Source organism: Phocoena sinus, chromosome 6, assembly GCF_008692025.1.
Source record: "Phocoena sinus isolate mPhoSin1 chromosome 6, mPhoSin1.pri, whole genome shotgun sequence".
NCBI lineage: Eukaryota > Metazoa > Chordata > Mammalia > Artiodactyla > Phocoenidae > Phocoena > Phocoena sinus.
In genome coordinates this window covers 63,018-87,681 of record NC_045768.1, presented here as the reverse complement: position 1 = coordinate 87,681, position 24,664 = coordinate 63,018, and the positions used below count along the sequence as shown (strand labels likewise).

The 24,664-nt window shown below is 54.3% G+C and overlaps 2 protein-coding genes across 2 annotated transcripts in view; one reads left to right on the top strand and one right to left on the bottom strand.

Moving 5' to 3' along the window:
* Positions 1-24,664, top strand: part of CACNA1B (calcium voltage-gated channel subunit alpha1 B) — a 196,066-nt gene that overhangs the window by 124,664 nt on the left and 46,738 nt on the right. Inside the window, 11 exon segments of the mRNA XM_032634862.1 lie at positions 4,476-4,602; positions 7,326-7,455; positions 7,675-7,734; positions 10,064-10,170; positions 14,523-14,619; positions 15,771-15,931; positions 18,858-18,995; positions 19,712-19,913; positions 20,117-20,281; positions 20,597-20,707; positions 21,066-21,149. Of these exon segments, the coding sequence (XP_032490753.1) occupies positions 4,476-4,602; positions 7,326-7,455; positions 7,675-7,734; positions 10,064-10,170; positions 14,523-14,619; positions 15,771-15,931; positions 18,858-18,995; positions 19,712-19,913; positions 20,117-20,281; positions 20,597-20,707; positions 21,066-21,149 (1,382 nt within the window).
* On the bottom strand, positions 17,255-18,619 carry LOC116755420 (V-type proton ATPase subunit D-like). The gene has a single exon (XM_032634861.1). It carries the CDS (start codon positions 18,555-18,557, stop codon positions 17,814-17,816), a length of 744 nt encoding a protein of 247 aa, XP_032490752.1. The 5' UTR covers positions 18,558-18,619; the 3' UTR covers positions 17,255-17,813.

The window sequence follows — 24,664 nt, the reverse complement described above, 5'->3', positions numbered from 1 at the left end:
TTTCCCATCTTTTGGCTTCCAGCCTTCATATGGCCTCGATTTTAGGCTTGTCTCCTGGAAACTACACATAACTGTATTTTTAAAAATTCCATCTGGGTGATCTGTGTCAGTCAGTAGCCAGGTTCCGTCGGCTTGTATGTATTGTGATTATTAGTTTACTTGGACTTGTGACATTTGTTCCATTTTTCCTATGTTTTTTCCTCCTTTCCTTGCTTTTTAGTATTGAATAATTGGTTGTTTATTTGCTTTCGTGTCACATTTTCCCCTCTAGTTTATAAACTATGAATTATTTTTCTGTTTTTTTAAAGTGGTTATCTTATAATTCTATCATGCATGCGTAACAAAATCTATAGTTATTTTATTAAGTAAGACCTTAGAACAGCAGCTGCGATCACATTTCCCCCAGCTTCCTTGGTAGCAGCCAGCGTTTCAGTCCTTTTCTCCCCACAAAACAGATATTGTTCTGCCTTTGTAGGCATTCAGGATGAACCCTCCCTGGAATGTGTCACTTCTGCGTGAGTATTATTTTGAGCTAAGGGCAGTCGAGTCCCTGTGGGTTCAAGAGAAGCAACCGCCCCTCCCTTAACTACCTAGAAGAATTTAAATTGGGGACTTTTCCCAGGGAAGAGTTATTACCAGAGATAAATGTTATCTAAGTGGCCCCATCTGTATGGCAGGGCAAGCATCTAATTACCAAAACCCTGCCCTTTTTTATATTGTCCAATGAATGACCCTCCTGTCCTTGGAAGCCCCAGGCTCCTATCCCATTCCTTAGCTTAAGGTGGTGTATATACCTCATTTTATCCTTCTGTCTGAACCTCTCACATATGTGTGGTTCCCGTATGTACGAAGTTAAATTTGATTTTCTCCTGTTAACCTCACGCCAGTTTAATTCTTAGACCAGTCAGAAGAACGTAGGAACGTAGAGGAAAATTTCTTCCTTCCCAACAACTTTATAGAGACTGTGTTTATTTATTGTTAGATTTACCAATTTCTTACATTGCAGACCTTCCTTGAATATCATTTTCTGTCTTCCTGAAGTACAGACCTTCCTGCTATAACATTATGTGTGCATTTCTGAAAATGCCATGCATGGAAAATAATAGGCCTTGTAGAAAAAGTTAGGTTAAGAGCAAGTTATTCAAGATATGCAACTCTTTAACCAGAACACTAACAAAAACAAGAACGCTCCGAGTGCAAAATGATAGCGAAGTTAATCTCCGTTTGCATTTGCACCATCACGTCTTCAGCCCTGCACCCTCCTCGGGGCCCTTTGCTTCTGGCAGAGGCCAGCCTGGTCTTGCTCTTGCCCAGCACTGACTGGAGGGGAATTAGTCGGGACCGACAGAGGGGCTCACTTCTCTGCCCTTCTCTCCTCTCTGGGATTTCGCCCCTCATTCCCAGACACTTTGTCATCCTCAAACTCCAGTCTTTCACTCCTCCTCCCAGCAGGCATGTTGCTTTCTGCTTCTAAAGATGGGAAAATGGCCCCATGTGCACAGGGGTTGCCTCGTGCCTCCTTTCTCCCAAGGATTTTAGCTTCTCAGGTTCTGTCTGTGTCAGCTGGTTCCCTGTGCCTTTAAACAGTTATGTATTTTTTTCAGCTTTTATAGTTGTTTTTAGTAGGAGGATGAGTCCTTTTTAAGCCTCTCACATAGGTCAATTTTATAGACTTCTATTGCTTGTTCATTTTTTTTTATTTCTTTACATATTTATGTTTAGTTCTTTTATAGTCCTCATCTACAGGTACTTACAACTGAAGTCCATTGGGGGTTATATATATATAACCTGTTTCTGTTGTCTTTCACGCACCTCGTATGGGGATGATGTTTGTTTTCTGGTCCTTGTATGTTTGCTGATGATTTTTGTTGGGGTTCATATATGACTGGCCGTAATCCACCCTTTCTGAAGTGGGCTTTGTTTGATAATCAAGCCCTACAGAAAAAGAATTGTTTGGTTGCTTTTTCAGTTCTCCCACGGATGGTACATAGCTGTAGGAGAGAAATTCTTTGTACATGTTGGGTGCCTTGGGACATGAGGCTTAAGTTCTCTTCAAGTTGGAAATGATTGCCTTGGTCGGTGGGGATTCTGTGGGCCAGATGAGGGATGTTCTTGTCAGAGAGGACTTACCTGTGCTTTCCTGGAAGCCCAGCGCACCACCCGCCTGGTCTCCCTTCGGTCCTCTGGAGGGAGCAGTTTAGCGTGGTGCCTCACTCAGCTTTCCCGCCTCACCCCAGCTTTGGTCGATCATGGCCCCACAGTGTAATTCCTCCGTTCAGCCTCAGTTTCTTAATCTGCAAACTGGAGGTAATAATACATGCCAGTAAGTGCCGCTGTGAGAATAAAGCACCTGGACCAGCCCCGCACATGTTTTCAGTGAATGTTCTGTTCCTTTCTTTATCCGCCCTCCTCCCCCATATCTGGCCATCTGGCTTGATTGTCTTCTGTTTCAATGAATTAATTTTTGTTACTGTCTGGTTTTGTTTTTTTTTAAAACAGCTTCCAACAGGATATTTCCTCAGTCTGTTGTAGTTCTCGTTTTGATCCTCTCCCTTTATTCCTGGTCTGTTTTGACTTAATCGATGATTTCTGCTGTTGTTGTAGTAGTAAATCTATTTCAGGAGAAACATTTTCATCCAGGCTCTGGCATCTTTGTTCCACTTCTTTTGAGCAGAAAAATACTTCATTCAGTGTATATTGGTTCCTTTTTCCCAGTTTACTTGTCCTTGGGTTTGCTTAGCTGTTATTGTGGAAGAGTCTGAAAAGCTGTGGTTTTAAAATAATAAATGTTTCTTAATTTAAAAGTTACACATGCTCATCACACACAAAAAAATTTCAGTGTTAGAAGTATAGTGAAGAGAATTAAGATTATTATCAGAAAGCCTTTCGGAGATCGCCACAGTTACTGTTATTTTGGTGGTGTTTCTCTCCCTGTATATGTTGTTTTTCATAGTTGAGCCCATCTGGGATATACGTGTGTGTAGCCTTATCGTAAGCTGCTTCTCTAGCGCTAGTGGTTAGTCATTTAAACGATCTGCGCCTTGTTAGTATTCATAGTGTGACGCTTCCCGTAAGTGCTGCGCGCTTCGTCGATCTCCTGTGGTTATACTTTGCATAGTTGTTGTTACTGTAACAGAACTTACAACAAGCAACTTTGTGAGTACAGATGTTTGCGTGCATGCTTGATGTCCTTAGGAGATAATTTTGTACAAATTAAATCAATAGACAGAAATTTTTACTTTAAATAAGTATTGCCCAGTTGCTTTCTTAGAAGATGCTATAATTTATGCCTTCAGCCGGGAATTGAATGGTGCCGGGTGGTGGCAGCTGACAGTCTAGGAAGCATCGTAGCGGCTCTGGCTTAAGCCACAGCACGTGGTTTCACGTTCGGGTCAAGGCTGTTTTCTCTGGCCCGGCGGTTCTCTGCAGGACTTCAGAGTGGCCAGCAGCCAGGGAAGAAGCTTAGAGCCTTCGTCTTCACACATGCTGGAGGGAACCTCCCTCATTTCTGCCTTTATGCTTCTTCCAAGAAGTAAAAGTGAGGTGGACAGGTGGGCATTGGCTCCAAGTCACTGCACTGTCCTCCCTGGGTCTCAGGAACTGTTACCCGCAAGAATGGAAACATACTTTAGGATAGTTAAAAATGAAACACTGTTGTGAGAAACATACTATGCAGAACAGCAAAATCTACGTAAAAACAGTGGCCACAGCCAAAATGACCCTGGGGACTTTGATTTGTGGGTGCCAAGTGGAGGAGGGGGTGCTGATAGCACAGAGGATGGGCCTTAGGGAAGGGGGGCGATGAAGAGGGAGGAGGAAGGGCCAATCGGGTGTGTGGGCGACGGCAGTGCCCGCGTCCTCCCTGGGTCAGAGTCCTCTGCGGGCCCTGTGCGGTGGGTCAGGCCTGACAAGCGGGTTCGGGAGAGCGGCTCAGGCCAGGCCAGCCCCTCTCCTTGCTGCCCTGTTGGCCCTGCCCCAACCCCCTGCAGCGACAGTGGGTGCTCTCACCAGGCAGCCCGGGATGCCTTCTCTCGAGGGGTGAGCCCTGCACTGGGATGGGGGAACCTACTGGCCCTGGTCTCTGGGGCTGAAGGCGGCTTTGGTGTTCTTAGAACATCTAGACTTATGGCCCCTAGGGAAGCAGAGAAGTCCGCAGCCAGGGATGCCCGCTAGGCTTGGTACTGCTTCCCCAGTGACCCTGGGGAAGGGAGAGGTGAGGAAGGGTCTCTGGATCTCTGCGGCAGACGGCCCAGATCCTCAGCGCTGGCACGGCCCTGCCTTTGTTTGCCTCAGTGGTGGCCTGACTGTGATGGGAGGGGTCTCATGTGAAGCTGTGTTCTTAGCTACACGCCCTTCCCTGGGGTGGGTCCACGAAGACCTGTGAGGTTGGAGCTGGGAGAGTGTCCGTCGCCCCGGGGCGAGACCTGTGGGTTTATGAGCCACACCCCTAACTTGGTGGCCTCGTGTCCTTGCAGGTGGTAACGTGGACCTGGAAAGCCAAGCAGAAGGGAAGAAGGAGGTGGAAGCTGATGATGTGATGAGGAACGGCCCCCGACCCATCGTCCCTTACAGCTCCATGTTCTGCTTAAGCCCCACCAACCTGTGAGTCTCGTCACCAGCCTGTGTCCTGTGCCGTCCTCTTGTCCATGGCCCATGATCCACGTGTACACGCTACCAGTGTGTGCTAGACGTGACCTGCACCTTTACACGTATTAATATCCTGATTGATCACCACAGCATCCCACAAAGCACACGCTACTGTCACCTCACTTTGCAGATGAGGACACGAAGCCACAGGGAAGGCCGGCGTCCAGACACACAGCCCGCCCGTCTCGGTGGCGGAGCTGGGATTTGAACCCAGGCAGTTGGTCCCAGGGCCTTGTTCTTAACCCCCACTGCAGCCTTAGTTTACCTCTGCACACACGCACCCGGTTTACATCCATCGTGCATATGTGCTGCCCTCTGCCCGCCTTCCAGCAGAGCCCGCAGGTGTGCGTCACGGTCACTCGTGTCTGTGCACAGTTTCTCCCCTCTGTTTACACCGTGAGTCTCATCCACTCATCAGTCCACCTGCCTTCATTAGCTCCGCCAGTGTTCATGTGCCAGACAGCGTTCTAGGCGCTGGGAATACACGGTCACGAGCAGAACGGACAAGGGCCCCATCCGTTCTTAAGCCTACAAGCGAGTGGAGAGGCAGACGGCAGACAGGACGTTAGGGAGGGGACATGAGATGGTTCATGGACGGAAGGGCTAAGAGGAAGCACAACGCGAGGACTGGAGATGCAGACGGTGGGGGCTGCTGACGTGAAGGGGGATTGGAACAGAGACGTGGCGGGGGGTCGTGAGAGCCCACCAGGCAGAGACGCAGGCAGAGCAGAGGCGGAACCACACCGCCCAGAGGGGCAGCGCAGCAGGGTCTGAGGAGCCCGTGCTCCGTCCTTTACCCACGTGCCCAGCCAGCCCTTCTGCCCTGGGCATCCAGCAGTCTTTGCACCAGCCCCCGTCGCCCATCCTCCCCACGTTCCTCCTTTCAGCATACGTCTGTGGAGAGCTTGCTCTGCTAGGGGCTTGGAGTAAGATGGCGGTAGAGACAGATGAGGCCTCGGCCTCCAGCACCGACCAGGTGGTGTCCGTCAAATGAGTACAATGTGGACGGTAAAGCAGGGAGGTCTGGTGTCTTGGAGCAGGTGGGGAGAGTCAGGGGAGCCTTCCTGGAGGAGGTGAGAGATCTCAGGTGAAACCTGAAGGGTGAAGAGTTAAGATGAAGAGGGAGGAACCAGTATTCTTGGAGGGCGGAGAGAACTTAGAGTGGTCCAGAAGTGAAAGACATCAGGCTCAGAGCAGCAAACGACAGTTGCATGGCAAAGCACAGAGGCAGACAGCGCTGTTGTGTGTTCTGTGGAGGAGTCGAGGTGACCCCGAGAGCCCTGAGAAGCTCGAGAGGTTGTAGACAGTTGGGGGTGCGTGGCGACTTGGTTAGACTGCACTTCAGCAGAGCCCTTTGGTGGGAGGACTGGAGACGAGACAGGGAGACCGGTTAGTAGGTGGCCGCGGGTTTCAGGAAGAGTTGCTGGTGATTTGATGAGGGCAGCCGGAGCGGAGAGGTTTGGGAGCGAAACGCTTGGGGAGAACTTTTGGAGGCGGGATCTGCAGGATTTGATGGCAAGTTAGATGTGGAAGGGGATGGAGATGTGAAGGATGGCAGCCAGGGTTTCTGCTTGATGGCTGGGGGCCCGGCCAAGCTGGGGGGTGGTGAGCACAGACCCTGTGGAGCCCGGGGCAGCTGGCAGGTGGCACATGGCCGGGGGACTTGGGGGTCTGAGCGAGGGTGGAAACTCAGCCACAAGATGGACCAGCAGCTGTTGATTAGAAGGAAGGGGGCTGGGATGGAAGAGGGCCCGAGATGGAGCGTTGGGGAAGTGGAAGGAAAAGCGTCTCAATTAGGAGGGAGAAGTGCCAGCAGGTCACTCGGGGGCCTGGGAAGGGCAGCTCCGGGGAGTGTGCGGGCTGGAGCTGGACACCGGTGGTCGGGTTGAGGAGGAGACAGGCATAAAGTCCAGTCCCTTCCAGGGACAGAGAGACGTGGGTGCCCTTGGGAACACTCCGCGTTGGCGAGAGGAGCAGGTTGGACGGGCTGGTGGGCAGCGGTTGAGCCAGCAGAGGCAGGAGGGGGGCCCCCGTGAGCACGTGCCTCGGGGTGGCGGGAGCGACGTCTGCCTCGTGCGCTTGTCCCCCAGGATCGGCTCCACTCTCCCCCTGCGGGGCCTTTGCTGGCCTCCTGGTCACCGTCTCCTGCTGAGTTGTAGTGTGTGTCAACGCCTGAGCGTCTCCTGTTGCTTTATGTTTACTGGTGTCTGGTTCGCCACTGTGTCCCAGCCCAGAATGTGCCTGAACAGAGCAGAATAGTGGTGAGTGGAGGCGGGCAGGTGCACACACGCAGCTCTGGCGGCTCCGACGGGGGCTCGAGAGGCACCTGCTCTCCACGGGACTGTTGGTACTCGGCCTCTTGCCCCACCCACAGCAGAGCTGGAAGCCCGTCCAGGGCACGGCAGCCCCACAGCAGGTAGACGAGCAGGCCTGGCTGGGCCGCAGTGGAACTTCATGTAGCGAACGGACCAACTTGGCCTGCAAGCCGTGGTGGGCTGGCCCTGCCCAGGGTTTCTGCAGCCTTCCCGCCACCTACCTTCCCAGGAATCTGGTCCCCATCAGTCACCTGGCTGCTATCTCCTGACCACAGGGACACTTCCCAGAGCTCAGCTCTTCCTACGGGGAGGGCCCAGCCCAGCCCTCCGTGGGCCTTAGGTGACCCGTGCTTTGCCTTTCAGGCTCCGCCGCTTCTGCCATTACATCGTGACCATGCGGTACTTCGAGATGAGCATCCTCGTGGTCATTGCCCTGAGCAGCATCGCCCTGGCTGCTGAGGACCCTGTGCAGACAGACTCGCCCAGGAACAACGTGAGTGCTGCCGTCGGGCCGCGGCGGGGCTGGGGACACAGAAGAGCGGGGCATGCCCGGCATGGGAGGGAGGGCTGCCGCTTCGGGGGTCGCTGGCCTGCCCTCCCCTCCCCAGACCCTTGCCCACAGGCCCCAGGCTGATGTGTTGTCGTTCAGGCTCCTGCCCCGGCTCGAGCTTCCGGCCTCGCCTTTGAGAAAAGCCTTTCCTTTTGGTTCCAGGTGCTAAAGTACATGGACTACATTTTCACAGGCGTCTTCACCTTTGAGATGGTGATAAAGGTGAGATGTGTGGTTGCCCTGGTGACCGCGGGGCTCTGCTCGTCCCCCTTGTGACTGAGATGGAGGCAGGTGGCAAGTGTGCCCTGGGCGTGCACGCATGTGTGGTGACATGAGGGCACATGGGCCCACAGGTAGAGGTTGTGTCTCGTGGAGACACAGGGCCACGTTTGTTAAGGACTCGCCACAGCATCACGTCAGCCTTAGGAGTGCCTGCAGGCGCTGGCCGTGGTCTCCACTGCCTGCTAACGGAGACCCTTCTCGCTGAGGGGGACAGGCTTCCCTTACTGTGCAGTGTGAGCCCAGCCTGTGCAGGGCAGTCTCAGCAGCGTGGGAGGCCGGGGCCTCGGCTGGAGGAGGGAGAGCAGGGACAGGGCGGTGGCCTCAAGGCCCAAAGGTCACGGCAGGTGGGTGTAGAGGACTCCCTAGTGTTTAATCCTAGCTGGAGGACGGCCGTGTTGTTGTTGTGACCCTCGTCCCTCCTCTAGGGGTTGCCAAGTGGCCTGTGCTTTCCGCACAGGTGTGCGGGCGGCGCCGCTGCTGGGGGCGGGGGAGGGGGGGTGCCCACGTGTGGACTCAGGGTGGCTTCTGTGTACGCGAGCCCTCGCTTCAATTCTCTCCCAAATTCCTGGGGGAGGCGTTGTCATTTCATTTTACGAACAAGGACACGGAGGCCCAGAGACGTTAAGCTGCCGCTGCAGGAGGGGCAGAATCCAGCAGCTCCTCCTCTTGCTGCCCGGGGCTGACACTCCGAGGGTCTGGCAGGCGGCGTGCTCCGGGCGGCATGTGCCTGCAGCCCAGCGATGGAGGAGAAACTCATTCAGGCTCCACAGGAGCAGGGGGCCCAGGGAGGATCTCAGCCAGTCATGACCATGCAGGGCCATTGGGTCAAAGGCATGGAGATCCAAACACCCGTTGAGGCTCTAAGAGGCCATGACCTGAGCTGTGACCCCTCCCCTGACAGGAATAGACCTGAGCCGTGACCCCTCCCCTGACAGGAATAGACCTGAGCTGTGACCCCGTCCCTGACAGGAATTGACCTGAGCCGTGACCCCTCCCCTGACAGGCGTGACCTGAGCTGTGACCCCTCCCCTGACAGGAATTGACCTGAGCTGTGACCCCTCTCGTGATAGGCGTGACCTGAGCCGTGACCCCTTCCCCTGACAGGAATTGACCTGAGCTGTGACCCTATCCCTGACAGCAATTGACCTGAACTGTGACCCCTTCCCTGACAGGAATTGACCTGAGCTGTAACCCCTTCCCTGACAGGTGTGACCTGAGCCGTGACCCCTTCCCCCGACAGGACGTGACCTGAGCCGTGTCCCCTTCCCCTGACAGGAATTGACCTGAGCTCTGACCCCTTCCCTGACAGGACGTGACCTGAGCCGTGTCCCCTTCCCCTGACAGGAATTAACCTGAGCTCTGACCCCTTCCCTGACAGGAATTGACCTGAGCCGTGACCCCTTCCCTGACAGGCGTGACCTGAGCCGTGACCCCTTCCCCTGACAGGATGTGACCTGAGCCGTGACCCCTTTTCCTGACAGGCGTGACCTGAGCCGTGTCCCCTTCCCCTGACAGGAATTGACCTGAGCTGTGACCCTTTCCCTGACAGCAATTGACCTGAACTGTGACCCCTTCCCTGACAGGAATTGACCTGAGCTGTGACCCCTTCCCTGACAGGTGTGACCTGAGCCGTGACCCCTTCCCCTGACAGGACGTGACCTGAGCCGTGTCCCCTTCCCCTGACAGGAATTGACCTGAGCTCTGACCCCTTCCCTGACAGGACGTGACCTGAGCCGTGTCCCCTTCCCCTGACAGGAATTAACCTGAGCTCTGACCCCTTCCCTGACAGGAATTGACCTGAGCCGTGACCCCTTCCCTGACAGGCGTGACCTGAGCCATGACCCCTTCCCCTGACAGGATGTGACCTGAGCCGTGACCCCTTTTCCTGACAGGCGTGACCTGAGCCGTGTCCCCTTCCCCTGACAGGAATTGACCTGAGCTGTGACCCCTTCCCTGACAGGCGTGACCTGAGCCGTGACCCCTTTTCCTGACAGGCGTTACCTGAGCTGTGTCCCCTTCCCCTGACAGGAATTGACCTGAGATGTGACCCCTTCCCTGACAGGCGTGACCTGAGCCGTGACCCCTTCCCCTGACAGGATGTCACCATAGCCGGGTCCCCTTTCATGATAGGCATAATCAGGGCTGTGTCCCCTCCCCTGATGGGACATGACATGAAGCGGCACCCTTCCCCTAACCACGTCTCTGGGCTCTGGCTCTGCCTTTCTTTTCTGAAATATTCTGTTCATTAAAGTGTGTTGTTCCCCTAAAGATGATCGATTTGGGACTGCTGCTGCACCCTGGTGCGTACTTCCGGGACCTCTGGAATATTCTGGACTTCGTTGTGGTCAGTGGGGCCCTGGTGGCATTTGCCTTCTCGTAAGTACCCAGGTCTGCTCTGACTCTTGCTGGGCTGCAGTCCCCAGAGCCGTGATGAGTGTGGGGGGTGAAGGAGGAAGGGGTCCATTGGCCTCCACGGCCGTCTCTAGTCAGTCCCTCTGTGCCTGGGGCTGGGCTGTGGGGCTGGGAGGGCCTCAAGGCTCGTCTGTGCCTGACGCACCCCATGGCTCTGAAGTTGGATAGGCAGGCCTCTGCTTATGGTGTCTGCCTCTTGGGTCCTTCAGGAACCTTTCCGTGCCCGGACGCGGCTGCCCTGCTTGGTCAACCAGTGTGGGTGGGTGCAGCTGGGGGTCTCCGCCGTTGGGGTGCTCCGCCATTTTCTGTGGCTCCCTAGTGGGCGACACTCAGCCCTGTGTGGCCGGGCCTGGATTGGCTCCCTCAGACCCTACACAGTGGCGGGCGTGAGGCAGGCGTTGGGTGCTCTGGTGGAGCAGGGGGGAGACCTGGCAGAGGTGGTGGGGGGAGATCCAGAGATAAGTAAGACCCTCGATGGACACAGATACGGAGGGATGGGCTCATCCCTGAGCCCACAGGGAGGCCTCCTCACTGACTCTCTTCTCTTTGTCTCCTGTTGCTGGACTCTCGCTAGGAGCTTCATGGGGTAATGCCTTCCCTCTGTCCCCTCACACTGCCGCACGTCACAGCACGCTGCGGCCCCTCGTGGGCCGCTTCATCACCATGCCTCACCTCCGCTCATTTCCCACCACTGTCTGGGCTGCATGCTGCCCGGAGCCATGTCCCCAGGGCCACACGTCCCCGCCTCACCTCTGGGGGCCGGGTTGGGGGCTGGAGCTGGGCGTGGCCCCCCCTTTGGTGAGCAGGGAACCCTGACTGAGGGCTGGGGGCGGGGCGCCTGGGCCCGAGGGCAGTGCCCGCTCGGGGTGGGAGCTGTGTGACCTTGGCGGCCAGGATGTTGGCTATCCTGAGACACTTTCCCACGTGTGTCCCCTGGAAACAGGGCTTTCGTGCTCTTTCCTTTCCACAACGCCTCCCTGAAATGCCCAGCATCTCCGACCCTCTATTGGTATAAAACAAAATTCAGCTGAGTAAATCTGAAGGTCTAATTGGGTTTATTCAGTGATTCATGAAACAGGCAGTGTCCCATCCAGTAAGTAGAAAGGCTGTACGCGATGGAGGCTGTACAAAATTGAAGGCCTTTATAGAAAGGGAGCCAGACAAGGTTATTGACAAAAGAAAAGAGAGGATTGTTTCAGGCAAGGTTACCTCACTGGCGCTGACCAGGAAAGTCCAGAAATTCCATTCCTTGGAAAGGCTGAAGCTGTAATTCAGTCCTGGTTCGCTGTCCTGGGGACAAGTGGCTCCACTTTGGGCCTGTTGTTTCTTTTTATTTTTCCTTCTTCTCCTTTTTCTTCCTTTTCCTCTTTCTCCTCTCCCTCCCTCTCCCCCTCCTCTTTTTTTTTTTTTTTTTTTTTTTTTAACAATTCTCCCCTTCTGATCAAAGTGTCAGCCCAACTGAGAGATGTGATCAAAATTTTAGGTGTGTCGACTAAAAAAACATTCACAACCTAGAAGTTGAGAGTTACGTTTGATTTGGCGGACAAAACTGAGGACTTAAGCCCGGGACACAGCATCTCAGACAACTCTGAGGGACGGCTCCAAAGAGACAGTGGGGAGCCAGGATATACAGGAGTTTTTGCAACAGAGCCCAGGTAGTCGTAATATCAAAAGATGACTGTTAACTAAAGAAAACCAGGCATCTCAAGTTAAGGGATTTAGTGCTTTTCTTTGTATGGGAAATGCAAGAGTCTGGGCTCATTGAATCGTTCCTTTGATATGTACCTCAGCTACCTGGGCCAGTGTCCTGGGCTTCTCATCCTGAGTCTCCTGAGGTGCCCCGTGGGGAGGGGGGTGGCTGACAGCTAGATGGTGGGGGGCATCCTGCCTCCATCCTGAGCTCCCTCAGGGCTCACCATCCGTGGCTGTCATGTGGTGGCTTGATGGCTGCAGCATCCTTTGTTTACTGATGTGGCAGCAATATTTTTTGTTCACAGGCATTGGCAGCACTCTTAGCTCTTGCTGTGCAGTGTTTTGCAGCTTTGATCTTTGCTGTGGGATCCACAGGTCATGATGTGTTTGCTTAACCCCTGTGACATTCACAGATCGTAGTTCCAGGTTCATAACCCTTATGGTGGTCATTTCCTTTGCTGCTTTTCTGACATTCCAGTCAGAATGGAGACCGTTTGCTTAGTGGTTATCAGCTACAAACGTGTATTTAAAGTTTTTGAAAGAATATGACAAAGACACATCAAGGGCATTATAAGCAGGATAACTCCTAATGTTTGAAGTGTACTTTGGAGCCATGGTCCCCAAGACCCAAACCAATCAAAGAAAAACCCCATGAAGCAGTCACACATTTGAGCCTAGTAGCTGGCTCAGTGATCTTACGTAACTGATTTTCAACCTCCCCGGAAGTGCCAGTCCAGGTACTGTAGGTGGTGTTGGCCACAGCGTAGACAGCTTGCTCAGTTAAAGATAGCCAGGGGCTGTCCTATTATTAGGACCAACTTTGGCCAGAGAGTCTAAGGATATTTGCAGGGGAATCTGCAATGTCTTCAAGAGTTATGGAGAGGTTTCTGATCATATCTTGTGCATATTTACTCCTAACCTAACTCCTTGTGCATATTTACTTGAAACCAAGTGATGGATTTATTCACAGCGTTTGCTGCGTTTACCCATTTAAGCCAGGGGTCAGTCAGGTTTTTAGTGTATGTGGGACTAGAATCTCCTCCCCTGAAATAAAGAGCCTTCCTAAATGCCTTGCAAAGATGGGTGCTGCTGGTGGGGTCTCCTAGTGAGTGGAGACAAACCTGAGCTAGATAGTCGGGATAGGTCGGAATCTTTGGTGGCGAATCCAGCAGTCTGAAAGGCCAACCCCATTGGGAAAAGGAGAGTTTCACGATTGAAGTGTAAAGTCATGATCTGTCGTCTTGGGCCGAAGCAGTCTGTGTCCACGTCAGCTACTTTTCTTCCTCTCAGTTTGATTCGGAGGTCTCCAGCATTTGTACAGGATGAGATGGGGTGTTTTGGTTTTGTTTTGAAGGATGACTGAGGCTCCGGGTTCCCACAGAGGGAGGGGGAGCGGAAAGGCAGGCGGGGAGGTGGCCTCATCCCTGAGGGAGGCTCGGAAATGGATTTTCTCTGTGACATGTGGGTCGCAGGTGAGGTGAGGTGAGTGGGGGGCAGCACGGAGGGAGCTGGTCCTCGCCTCAGCCAGCCTGGCCGTGCGGAGCCCGGGGCAGGGCAGCAGAACTGAGACCACCCCAGCTTCACGGTGCTGGGGACCTGGGAGCTGTCCAGCACGGAGCCTGCTGAAACCAGCAGGGGCTTGGCCTGCAGGAGGCTCTGCCAGGGGCCCTCTGTGGCCCGCTGCCCCTCTTTGCTCCAGGGCTTGAGAGACCAGTGTAGGGGATCAGACCAGAGAAGGGAATGCTGGGGCTTCTTCAGCTGTGAAATGTTTATCCAAGGTTCAAGTCCCTGAAGTTTACTGCCGTCTGGGTAGTGAGGAGGACCTGGTGCCGTCCCTTCCAAGGAGATTTCAGGACAATCTTTGTTCTGACTGATTTCAAATCAGAGAGGTGGGAGAAGATTGGAAACGTTAGTTTGGTAAGTCATAGCCAGATATTTGAGGAAGCTGGAAGATTTCCGGATCCAGCCCAGTTTACAGGTACATAGCAAAACCTTAAAGATAATTATTCGGATTAGAATCTAATATCTCTAAAGGGACAAACATATTTTTTTCTCTCTACAATACCCCCACTTTTTTACCAAAGATAATCACAGTAAAACTCATTGGTTTGTGTTAAACTTGGCCTGATTATTGGTGTAAGTGCAGCAAGAAGAGAGCCTGATCATTTGCTTGGTCACACATTTCCATTAAGGAGCCTCAGACCGAACTCTCAAAAGCCTTCAAAGCCAGGAAACCACACCAAGGACACGGCCATCAGATCTGACCTGTGACACCTTTTCCATCAAAGCCCAGCCCCGGCTGGGGCTGCAGTCCTGGCGTGGCCTCCCCGCTTTATTCCCACTGGGGGTCTCAGCATGGTGTCTGGAGGAAGCTGGTGTTCCCACTGTGGGTGGGAGTGCTGAACGGCATGGCCCGGCGGGGAGGGGCTCTTCCCATCCAGAAGCTCCGCTCTCCCTGGACACTGGCCCCGGCCCTTGTCCACTCTGAGGACACCTTGGCAAGCAGCCCGTAGGGGGAGATGCACTGGCTTGTGGTGCCTGCAGGGCCGAGGCTGCCCTGTCCCCAGGTCCTCTGGGTACAGGTGTGCAGCCTGCCTGTCTACATGGGTGGCTTCTCCTTCTAGAGGCTCCAAAGGGAAAGACATCAACACCATCAAGTCCCTGAGGGTCCTGCGTGTGCTGCGGCCGCTCAAGACCATCAAGCGGCTGCCCAAGCTCAAGGTGCGAGTCTGGAGCGGGGCCGTGGGTGTGTGTGCGCGCTCATGTGCGCGTGTGGGCACACATGCACATGTAGGTGTGCGTTGTGGGGTGCACATGTGTAACTGGCCTGGTCCCCTGCAGCTTCCCGCGTGGGGTGAAGATGAGCAGGGCTGAGGGGAGGCCCTGTGTCGCGTGCGTGGGGCGGGCTCTCGGCTCTGTGACCCTCATTCTCCGCAGTGTCCTGTAAGGCTCCTCTTCCTCAACCCAGGGGTGCCCGATGGGACAGCGGGTTTCATCAGCAGCTGTAGTGCAGGGGGAGGGGCTGCGGAGAGAGGGAGGTGGGCTCACAGGGAGATGCGGGGAGGGCGGGGGTTCCCGGAAGTGTGGGTGTGGCTTTAGAATTGTGCTACAATCTAATAGTTGCTGAGCTTGTATTTAAACTCACTTAATCCTCCAAGACTGTGTGCAGTAGCGTTCGGAGCAGCTTGGACAGGCGGGCCGTGGAGACCCTAAGCGATGGGGGGTTACAGCAGGCAGTTTGCTTAGAGCCGCGTGTGAAGGGGCGGCTCTGGGGGTGATGGAGGCTCCAGGGGTGGATGGGCAGGGTCTGCGCTGCCAAGGCAGCTGCTTGTGTCTGGAGTGTGCCAGATGGGGTCTCGGGAGATGGTCGTGGATCTGCCTTTGTGCACAGCCAGCCGGAACCGGGGCCAGGGCAGCAGGGAAAGGCTCACTGGAGAACAGTGAGAGCCCCTGACAGGTGGCCCTGGCAGTGCTAACAGACGGGAGTCTCCTCTGGTTCATGGACATGCCCCAAGTCCCTGTCCTGAGCTGGCCTCCACATCACCACTCCCCCATCCCACTTCCCACCAATAGGCAGGGGCTAGGCATGGTCCTCGGCCCGGCCCTGCCCCTTCCCTCTGTGCCAGCCCGTGGCCTGGCAGAGTGGCCTGACCCCAGCCCCAGCACCAGGTTCCCCTCGGCGTCTGGCCCCCCTGCCTGCAGCACCTTTTCTAGCACGTCCTGCTCACCCCGTCCAGTCCAGGATCACCCTTCTGGAGGAGGATGGCGCAGGCAGCTTCCCACACAAGGCCGCCGGTCCCGGTCCAGACCCTTGCTGTGGGCCTGGGCCTGGGCCCCGCCCCTCCGCCCCTCACGGCTCCGCCCTCCCGCAGGCTGTGTTTGACTGTGTGGTGAACTCCCTGAAGAACGTCCTCAACATCTTGATTGTCTACATGCTCTTCATGTTCATATTTGCCGTCATCGCGGTGCAGCTCTTCAAGGGGAAGTTTTTCTACTGCACCGACGAGTCCAAGGAGCTGGAGCGGGACTGCAGGTAAACCGGGCAGGGCGGCTCCTCTGTTCCCAGCGCCGCGCCTCCCCGGCAGGATGGGCCCTTGCTGCCCGCACACCTCAGGGAGCACCGCGTGACCACTGCCGGGCGTCCCGTCGGCCCTCAAGATCCAGGCTGGGCCCTAAGGTCAGAGGGCCGCCCCGGGGTTGGAGCCACTTCCCCGTCCCCCCTGAGGCCTTGGGCCCCAGCAGAGCAGATAGGAGAGGCGCCCTCAGGGAGGAGCGAGGGGGAGGGCGGTGCCGTGTGGATGCTGTCCTGGACACATCACATAAACGGAATCCTGTGATCTGGGGTCTTGTGTGTCCAGCTCCTACCACTAGTGCTGTGGAGGTGCCTCCTGCTGTGGCCTGTGCAGTACTTCGTCCCCTTTAATGGCCAGATGTTTATTCCTTCTTAAGTTACACCTCATTGTACTGAGCCAGCTATCTGTTGGTGGACATTTTGGCCGTTGTGATTGCTGCTGCTTTGAACATGTGTACAGCTTTTTCTGTGGATGGGTGTTCTCATTTCTCTCGAGTATGAACGTGGAAGTGAGATTGCTGGGTTACGTGATGATTCTATCAGTTTCAGGAACTGCCAGACTGTTTTCCAAAGTGGCTGAACGATTTTGTGTTCCCACCAGCAGTGTCTGGGAGTTGCGATTTCTCCACGTCCTTGCCAATACTTGTTATTTTCCTTTTTAAAAATGTAATTATAGCCATGCTAGTGGGTATAAAGTGGTATCTCGTTGTGGTCTGATTTGCGTTTCCTGATGATTCACGACGTGGAGCCTCTTTTCATGTGCATATTGACCATTTGTGGGTCTTCTTTGCAAAAATGTCTATTCAGATCTCTTACCCATTTTTTTTTTTTTTTTTTTTTTTTTTTTTTTTTTTTTTTGCGGTACGTGGCCCTCTCACTGTTGCGGCCTCTCCCGTTGCGGAGCACAGGCTCCGGACGCGCAGGCTCAGCGGCCATGGCTCACGGGCCCAGCCGCTCCATGGCATGTGGGATCCTCCCAGACCGGGGCACGAACCCATGTCCCCTGCATCGGCAGGCAGACTCTCAACCACTGCGCCACCAGGGAAGCCCCGTCCTTTTTATAACTGATTGTAATTGTTCTTAATATAGCCCTGATACGAGTCCCTTGTCAGACAGATGATTTTCAATATTTTGTCCCATTCTGTGTGTGGATGATGTCCTTTGAAGCATGAAAAAAGCTTTCAATTTTGATGAAGTCCAATTTATCTGTTCTGAGCCCCCCTGTGCTTTCTTCTAAGAGTCTTATAGTATTAGCTCTTACATTTAGGTCTTTTTTTTTTTTTTTTTTTAAATCATTTTACTGTATATTACCATAGTCACATTTGAACTGGCAGAACTGTTCCCATGACAGACAAGACAGACCTGTCATTCAAGGAAGAATAAGTGAAGGTTTTCATAATGTTTGAGGAGAGAAGTCCCACAGTAACTAATACAAGGATGGCTGCAGCAATCTCAGACAACGGTGTGCAAGTAGGTAGGAACAAAGGGTGTTCCAGCAGTAGCTGGCCTACGTGTGTTGGCCTGAGACCACTGCTGTTTCCTAAGGGGAATTTCTTAATATGTTGGTAAGCAGGTCACTTGCAACAGACATGTAAGTGGAGTAGGGTGACACTTCGCAGAATAAATTCTGTAAGTTTCTGGGCAGGTTCTCCAAATCTCATTGGTGATAAATGGTTGCTGAATTATGATTCTGCAAAGGTAATCCCATAAATAGACAACAGGGAATTTTACAACTGGTGAAATTCTTAGGCCAAAAATTAAATAGCCACACATACCAAACCTACACACCGTGAATTAAAATGATGCCATGTTAGGCCTTCTGAAGGAATCAGAGCAGGAAACATTATTCAAAGAGAAGATCCTCATCCTTCTCTTCAGCCAGAAGATTAGCAGGTTCCATCACCTCTCCAGCTGCCTTCCGTTGTTCCAAGTCCTTCTCAGACTTTTCCTTGAGAATCTTTTTCTTCTCCTGTATTTTCTTTAACCTATAGAACTCTTCTCTCTCTCTCTCATCCAGCTCTGTGATGATATAAGCAAGGGTACGTTCAATCCGGGGAATGATGACATGTTCAATGGCATTTACACGCCTGTTGGTTATCTTAATAGCTTCATCCAAAGTAACAAAGGAAGTCTGCAGCGAAGCTAGTTCCACCAGTAGTTCCACTGCTTTGGCATAATTCCTCTTCAGTTTAGCCAACTGTTCACCTCCTCTGGCTAAACCAGTCAGTTCATAACTGTCAGTTCCTTCATGGTAATGTTCAAATACTGGCAAAGTAATGCCTGCTACATTATCTTTCTTTGCTCTAATCTTCACTTGGGCTTTATTTACATTTTGGATTACTGTGGTGCTGAAGTCCCCTGCTGTGAACTTGGCCTCAGCAAGTGAAAAGGCAGCTTCTCTCATCACTTCACCCATCAACATTTTAGTCTCTATTATCTTCTTAAGGATCTGTCGAAATCGAAGAGTTAAGGCGTCAGATTTTTTCTTTAGGAGGTTTTGACCTGTCTGTGCTCCTTTTAACCGAGCCCTCATGATGGTCTGTGCCATTCTCGAGGGAAAGATTTCCATTCGATCTTTGGCCGACATTCTGACGATGTCTGTTCGGCCCGGGTCCCTGGCCGGGCAATCGTGGCTGCAACAAGCCCACCCACTCACATTTAGGTCTTTGATTCATTTTGAGCTAATTTGTATACATGGAGTGAGGCGGAGTCCACATTCATTTTCTTACCTGTAGATACCCAGTGCTTTCAGCACCACCTGTTGAAAAGACGGTTCTTTCTCCACTGAATGGATGACCCTTTTCAAAGTTCAGTTGACCGCAGACACAGGGGTTTATTTGGACCCTTCGTCTCTAACCTCTGACTTCCTCTGTGTTCCCGCTCCCAGGGGCCAGTACTTGGATTATGAGAAGGAGGAGGTGGAGGCTCAGCCGCGGCAGTGGAAGAAATACGACTTCCACTACGACAACGTGCTCTGGGCCCTGCTGACCCTGTTCACAGTGTCCACGGGGGAAGGGTGGCCCATGTGAGTGCCCCCGTGGCTGGTCAGGCTAGAGCAGAGGGGCAGCCAGAGTGGGGAGCGTAGACTCTGCGTCCGTCACTAAGCAAACACCCCCCGGGCTCTTGTACTTACTGGGTGAGACGTGGCCCTGCCCTTCGAGGGTGGGCAGCCTGGGGAGCAGGAGATTAGCCAAGAGCACAGCACCGCGACCTCCTGAAAACTCTTGTTTAGTGGCTGGGAGCCGGAGGGAAGATGGGCCCCTTGGCGTCTCCTTGTGCTAGCCTCTCACCGCAGTTAAGGGGAGTCCAAGGGATGTGTGGGTTCCAGGGGCTTCCTTTGGGGCTGAGAAGACCACCCTTCAGAAGGCAGGATCGATGCTCTGCCAGGTGACCCTGCTCAGCCCAAGGCTTTCTGGCGACAGGTGAAGCTGGGTGTGGGCAGGTTACCTGGTGTGAGGTGGGAGAGAGCCGAGCAGCACAGGACTGCTGGACCAGGGGATAGGACCTCAGGCACACTGAGGCATCCTCTAGGGGGTTCCCCCAGTAGCCCTGAGTATAAGCCCTACTGGCGAGACAGGCCCCCGCCAGGAGCCATGGCCCTCCTGAGGAGCAGGCCTGGCCCGCACATGGCACCGTCTCTGGGCTCAGCCGCAGAAGCCTCACCTGTGACACGGGTCTCGTCTTTCCCGGGGCCGTATCCTCCTGGGCTCCCCTGATGCTTGGCACTGGTTCTTGGCCCAGGGTGCTGAAACACTCGGTGGACGCCACCTATGAGGAGCAGGGCCCGAGCCCTGGGTACCGCATGGAGCTCTCCATCTTCTATGTGGTCTACTTCGTGGTCTTCCCCTTCTTTTTCGTCAACATCTTTGTGGCCTTGATCATCATCACCTTCCAGGAGCAGGGGGACAAGGTCATGTCTGAATGCAGCCTGGAGAAGAATGAGGTAGGCGACTCCCCTCCCACTTCATCTCCTCGCGGGCTCTCCTTGGGCAGTGTAGGCAGGGCCCCTGGGCTCCCCTCTGTGTGGGAGCCACTGGCCAGCACAGGGCAGGGAGGGCTGCCAGAGGAGGCCTTCTGGATGAGGGCGGGGGGTGTGCAGGGGCTCCGCAGGGTCCCAGCTCCCCCTGCCCCTTCCTTCCTGTGCAGAGGGCTTGCATCGACTTCGCCATCAGCGCCAGACCCCTGACGCGGTACATGCCCCAGAACAAACAGTCGTTCCAGTACAAGACGTGGACGTTCGTGGTCTCGCCACCCTTCGAGTATTTCATCATGGCTATGATAGCCCTGAACACCGTGGTGCTGATGATGAAGGTGCGTGGGGCCTGCGTGGTGGATCCCGGCGCCCGTGGGGCGGGAACCCGACTCCAGCCTGGCGGAGGGTTGGCCTCCTCCTGGGGTATGCGCAGGAGTGGGCGTCGCCCCGAGTGCTGGTCAGCTCAGGGTGCCTGTGCAACCCTGGGCCCCCAGTCGTCCGTGGGCTGAGATCGTGAGAAGGTTCTGGGAGACGAGGGGAACAGGGAGGGGGTCCCCATGCAGCAGGCATGTGTGACAGGAGGTCATCGTGAGCCCCGTGGGGTGTCTCAGGGCAGCCAGGCCTGGGGCCAACGGTGCCCCTTCCCCGGGCAGTTCTATGACGCGCCCTACGAGTACGAGCTGATGTTGAAGTGTCTGAACATCGTGTTCACGTCCATGTTCTCCATGGAGTGCGCGCTCAAGATCATCGCCTTCGGGGTGCTGGTACGTGCCTTGGCCCCTCCTGGCCTTTAGGTGTCTGCATGCTGGCTCCCCCTCTTCAGGGGACCTTCGGGGGCCCACCGTTTGGAGCTGGGGACTCCCTGAACCCCCACAGCACATGTGACCCTGGAGGGGCCCCAGGGAGGGGGCTGCCGGGGGCTGCCCGCACCTCTGCCCCCGCCCTGCTCCTGGGAGCGGGTGGGGCCGGGCTCCTTCCCTCTGATGCGTGGCCTCGTGCACTCCCACCTGAGGCGGCGCGTCTGTCCACTCGCCGCCTTCTTGACGAGAGGCCACCTCCTGCAGCTCCTTGTCTGGCAGAGCCCTCACCGGCCCCACACTAACTGCGCTTCCTTCTCTCCAGAACTATTTCAGAGACGCCTGGAACGTCTTTGACTTCGTCACCGTGTTGGGAAGTATTACTGATGTTTTAGTAACAGAGATTGCGGTAAGTAGCATCTCCTGCCCCTGCAGGGCCCCAAGTGGTTTCCTTCCAGAGGTGTTCCCTCACTGAGCCTCCAGGCCCTGATGGCGTTAGCGCCCCCTCGTGGGGAGCAGAGTTCCCCACGAGCTCTGGAGATGGAAGCTCCTCTCCAGAGGCGAGTGTGGGAATGAGTTTGGCGGGGGAGGGTGGGTGTCCTCTCGGCAAATGCTTTTTCTTGGATAAGAAATTGGTTCCCAGGAGGTCTTCCAGGCTGGGGGCCTGAGAATCGCCTGGGAGCTCCATGGTAACGAGTGACCAGGAAGATAAGGATCTCCTAAATTCGTGTGTATCTGATACATGCACATCTAACAACTGGTGCCAGAAAGATACGAACTAAAACCAGTAAGAATTTAGAATATTTTAAAGTATTAAGTTTGTTTTACATATACGTGGTGTGTGTGTGTGTGTGTGTGTGTGTGTGTGTGTGTGTGTACACGTGCTGGAGATTCTTATTCTTACTAAAATACATGGATTATATCTAAAGCCTGACTGAGGGCTAGGACATGAACTTGTCTCAACAAATCTGAAAGAATCCGAGTCACGAAGCGGTACTCTTTCAGCACAACATGGTAAGTTAGAATTAAATGGCAAAAACCACATTTATTTCTCTTAGGTTGAATTCTCTAGGAACAGACACCAAGGCGAAGGTTCTTATAAAAGTTATGTCTTAGGACGTGTTCTGAGGCAGAACCCGTGGAGAGAGGTTTGGGGAGGTGGATGGGGAGAGAAGGACCAGAGGTGCCGGTGAATTGCGTCATCCCCCAGGGGCTCTGGAGACAGGGTGGGTCACACCTCAGAGCTGCAGAGTTCCTACCTCTGTGCCCACCAGTCCTCGGCTAAAGGCTGTGCCCGGGGTGTCGATTCCCAGACACCCGAGTGCCCCGAGGGCAGGCGAAGCAAGCTCTGGCCGCCTGCGCTGCTGCGGGTGAAGGGCCACGTGCTGGGTGGGGGCATCTGCTCGCAGCCCTGGCTCAACCTGGCTCTGCCCACACCTCATGTCGGGTCCCGTTGCTGTCTTCAGGGTGGTGCTGGTCACGACTTCTGGGAGGAGAGGGTTAATAGGAGGAGCAGGGCACCTGCTGCTGTGCTGGGGATTCGTGTCATCGCCGGGGTCCCCGTCACCTCTGGCCAGCCCTCTGCTGCTCTGGTTGCTGGTCTCGCCAGGTGACCCAGCCCTCTGTGCTGTGCGGCCCGGGCCCTGCTTGCCATTCCCTGTGTGGCTCTGGCTGCTGTGATGGTCCAGGCACAGTTCAGACTGGTCCCAGGAACCTCTAGAAAGGCCCCGGGAGCCCCTGATTTCCAGACAGACTTCTCCCTGCCCCTGTGCAGGGGCAGCTCTGCCCTTCACACCCTGGCCAGTGTGGAAACTCTGGGGAACCCAGAGCGACAGGAGCCACCACGGCCTTCCTGTGTCCCACAGTGGAAGTGGTCTCCCGCCCCTTTGAGTCAGGACCCCGAGATGCACCTAGCCTGAATTTGTGGGGATGGTGACACAAAGTCCCAGTGGGCTGCTGGAGTCATGGTGACAGGGGCCACCTCTGCTTTGGCCCCTTGCTTCCTGGATCCATGCGGTTTACAGGTCAGACACCCAGTATGTCTGTTGGCCATCAGTTCATCCTGAAGTGCAGCACCCTGAACCCCCTGAGGTGCCCCATCAGGCCAGCTCTTTTCTGTGCCTGTAAGAGGCCATCTCAGCATTTTATCAGAGCGACACCTCCTGAGTGATGTGGAATGTGACACGCCGGTGGGTCCTGGGTCTCCTGCTCCTTTGCCCGCCCTCCGCTTGCTCTGAGTTGATGGCATGTGGCATCCCCTGTTGGTAAATCTCTGACACTAGGGCATCAGCAGAGGCAGGCCCGCACCCAAGATATAAGTGATCCTCGTTGAGACAAATCACTGTTGCCTCTGGGTGAAAGGTTCTCAGGTAGGCGACTTACCACCAAGTGGCTGAGTGACAGCTCCAGACGTGGTTCCCTGTAGAGGCCTAAAGGTGGTGTCTGCTCACTGCGCGCTGGTGTTCAGTAGTGGCCGTGGCTGGATCAGCCTTGCCAGGCGGAGCCTTCATCCCCGCCGTCACAGTCACTGCCTTTGTGGGTCTGCCGTGTGAGCGGGGGCTGGGAAGACAGAGGCTTGCTGACATCTGTTGTCCACACAGCCTAAGGCGCATGGGGTTTTCGTGTCCCTACGGCTGTAGGTGTCCGGGGTGGATGTTAACATGTGATGCCTAGACCTGCACATGGTGCCCATTCCCACGTCCAGAGGTGGCCTCTGCCACAAACTTTGTTCCCTCCAGAGGCCTGACCAAGCTGTAGCCTTTGCCTAGGACCCTGTGGTCCTTAACACCAGCAACTTCACGCGCGCACACACACACACACACACACGCACACACACACGCACACGCGCTGTGGCGGATCGGGCACATCGCCAGAGCTCTGCCTCACCGCTGTCTGTCAGGCCGCCGCTGCCTGGGGCTCTGGTGAGGCCTGCACCAATGCATTAAGCCAGTCCCTCCATAACCAGGTTGGAGCTTTTCTCGACATTTAGTGATCATCCCATGATGTGCTGGGGAGGGGTGAGCTGAGGAAGAGACAGTGGTGCCGCAGAGGTGAGCGGTGTGGGGGCCAGGCCAGCCGTCGTGTGACGGTGCCCTCTAGGCTTGCCCAGGTGTGGCCCCGGATGTAGCACTTCCACGGTGCACTGGGCTGTTGCTGGGCTGGTGGCACATGGCCCATGAAGACGAGCCGTCTGTGGATGAAATCCAGAGTAATCTAAAATGGATTAAATGTGAGATTGCTCAAGTAAGTTTGCTGCGTTTCATTACGGCGCCAGCAGTCCTGACAATAGACCTAACAAGGTACGTGTGCAGGACCTCTTTGTGGAAAATTACTAAGCTTTATTGGAAGATGCTAAACGAGACTTGAATAGATGGAGTTATACATTATGTTAATTAATAAGTAGTGTCAGTGCCATAGAGATGACAGTTCCTCCCAACTGATCTGTAGATTCAATGCAATTTCAATAAAAACACCAATGATTTTGTTTTTCTTTTTGTTTGTTTGTCTCTTTGTTTTGGAATTTGACAAGCTGCTTCTAAAATTTATAAGGAAGAGCAAAGGCTCCCAAATAGCCAAGATACCTAATAGTAAGAAGGTGCTCCTGGGGTGCCATGCCAGGGAGGCGACTTCCTGCAAAGCTGTAGCAGTTTAGACTGTGTGGAGTAGCCCAAGAGCCTGGAATCAAGCCCACTTGCGTGTGGAAACTCGGTGTGTGACCATCTGTGGGCGTAACTAATGATCAGTACAGGAGAAAGAGGAATTGGGTCTTGGCTTGCACCAGTCACAAAAATACTGCAAATGGAGGAAAAGACTTAAATATAAGAGACAGAAACTTTAAAGCTCTTAGAAGAAAATACAAGAGATTATTTTTAAGACCTTGAGATAAGGACTGATTTGTTAAGCAAAATATATATATAAAGCACC

What these genes read in the sequence shown, in the direction of transcription:
- LOC116755420 (XM_032634861.1), bottom strand. Translation starts at nt 18,557, where the DNA reads ATGTCGGCCAAAGATCGAATGGAAATCTTTCCCTCGAGAATGGCACAG.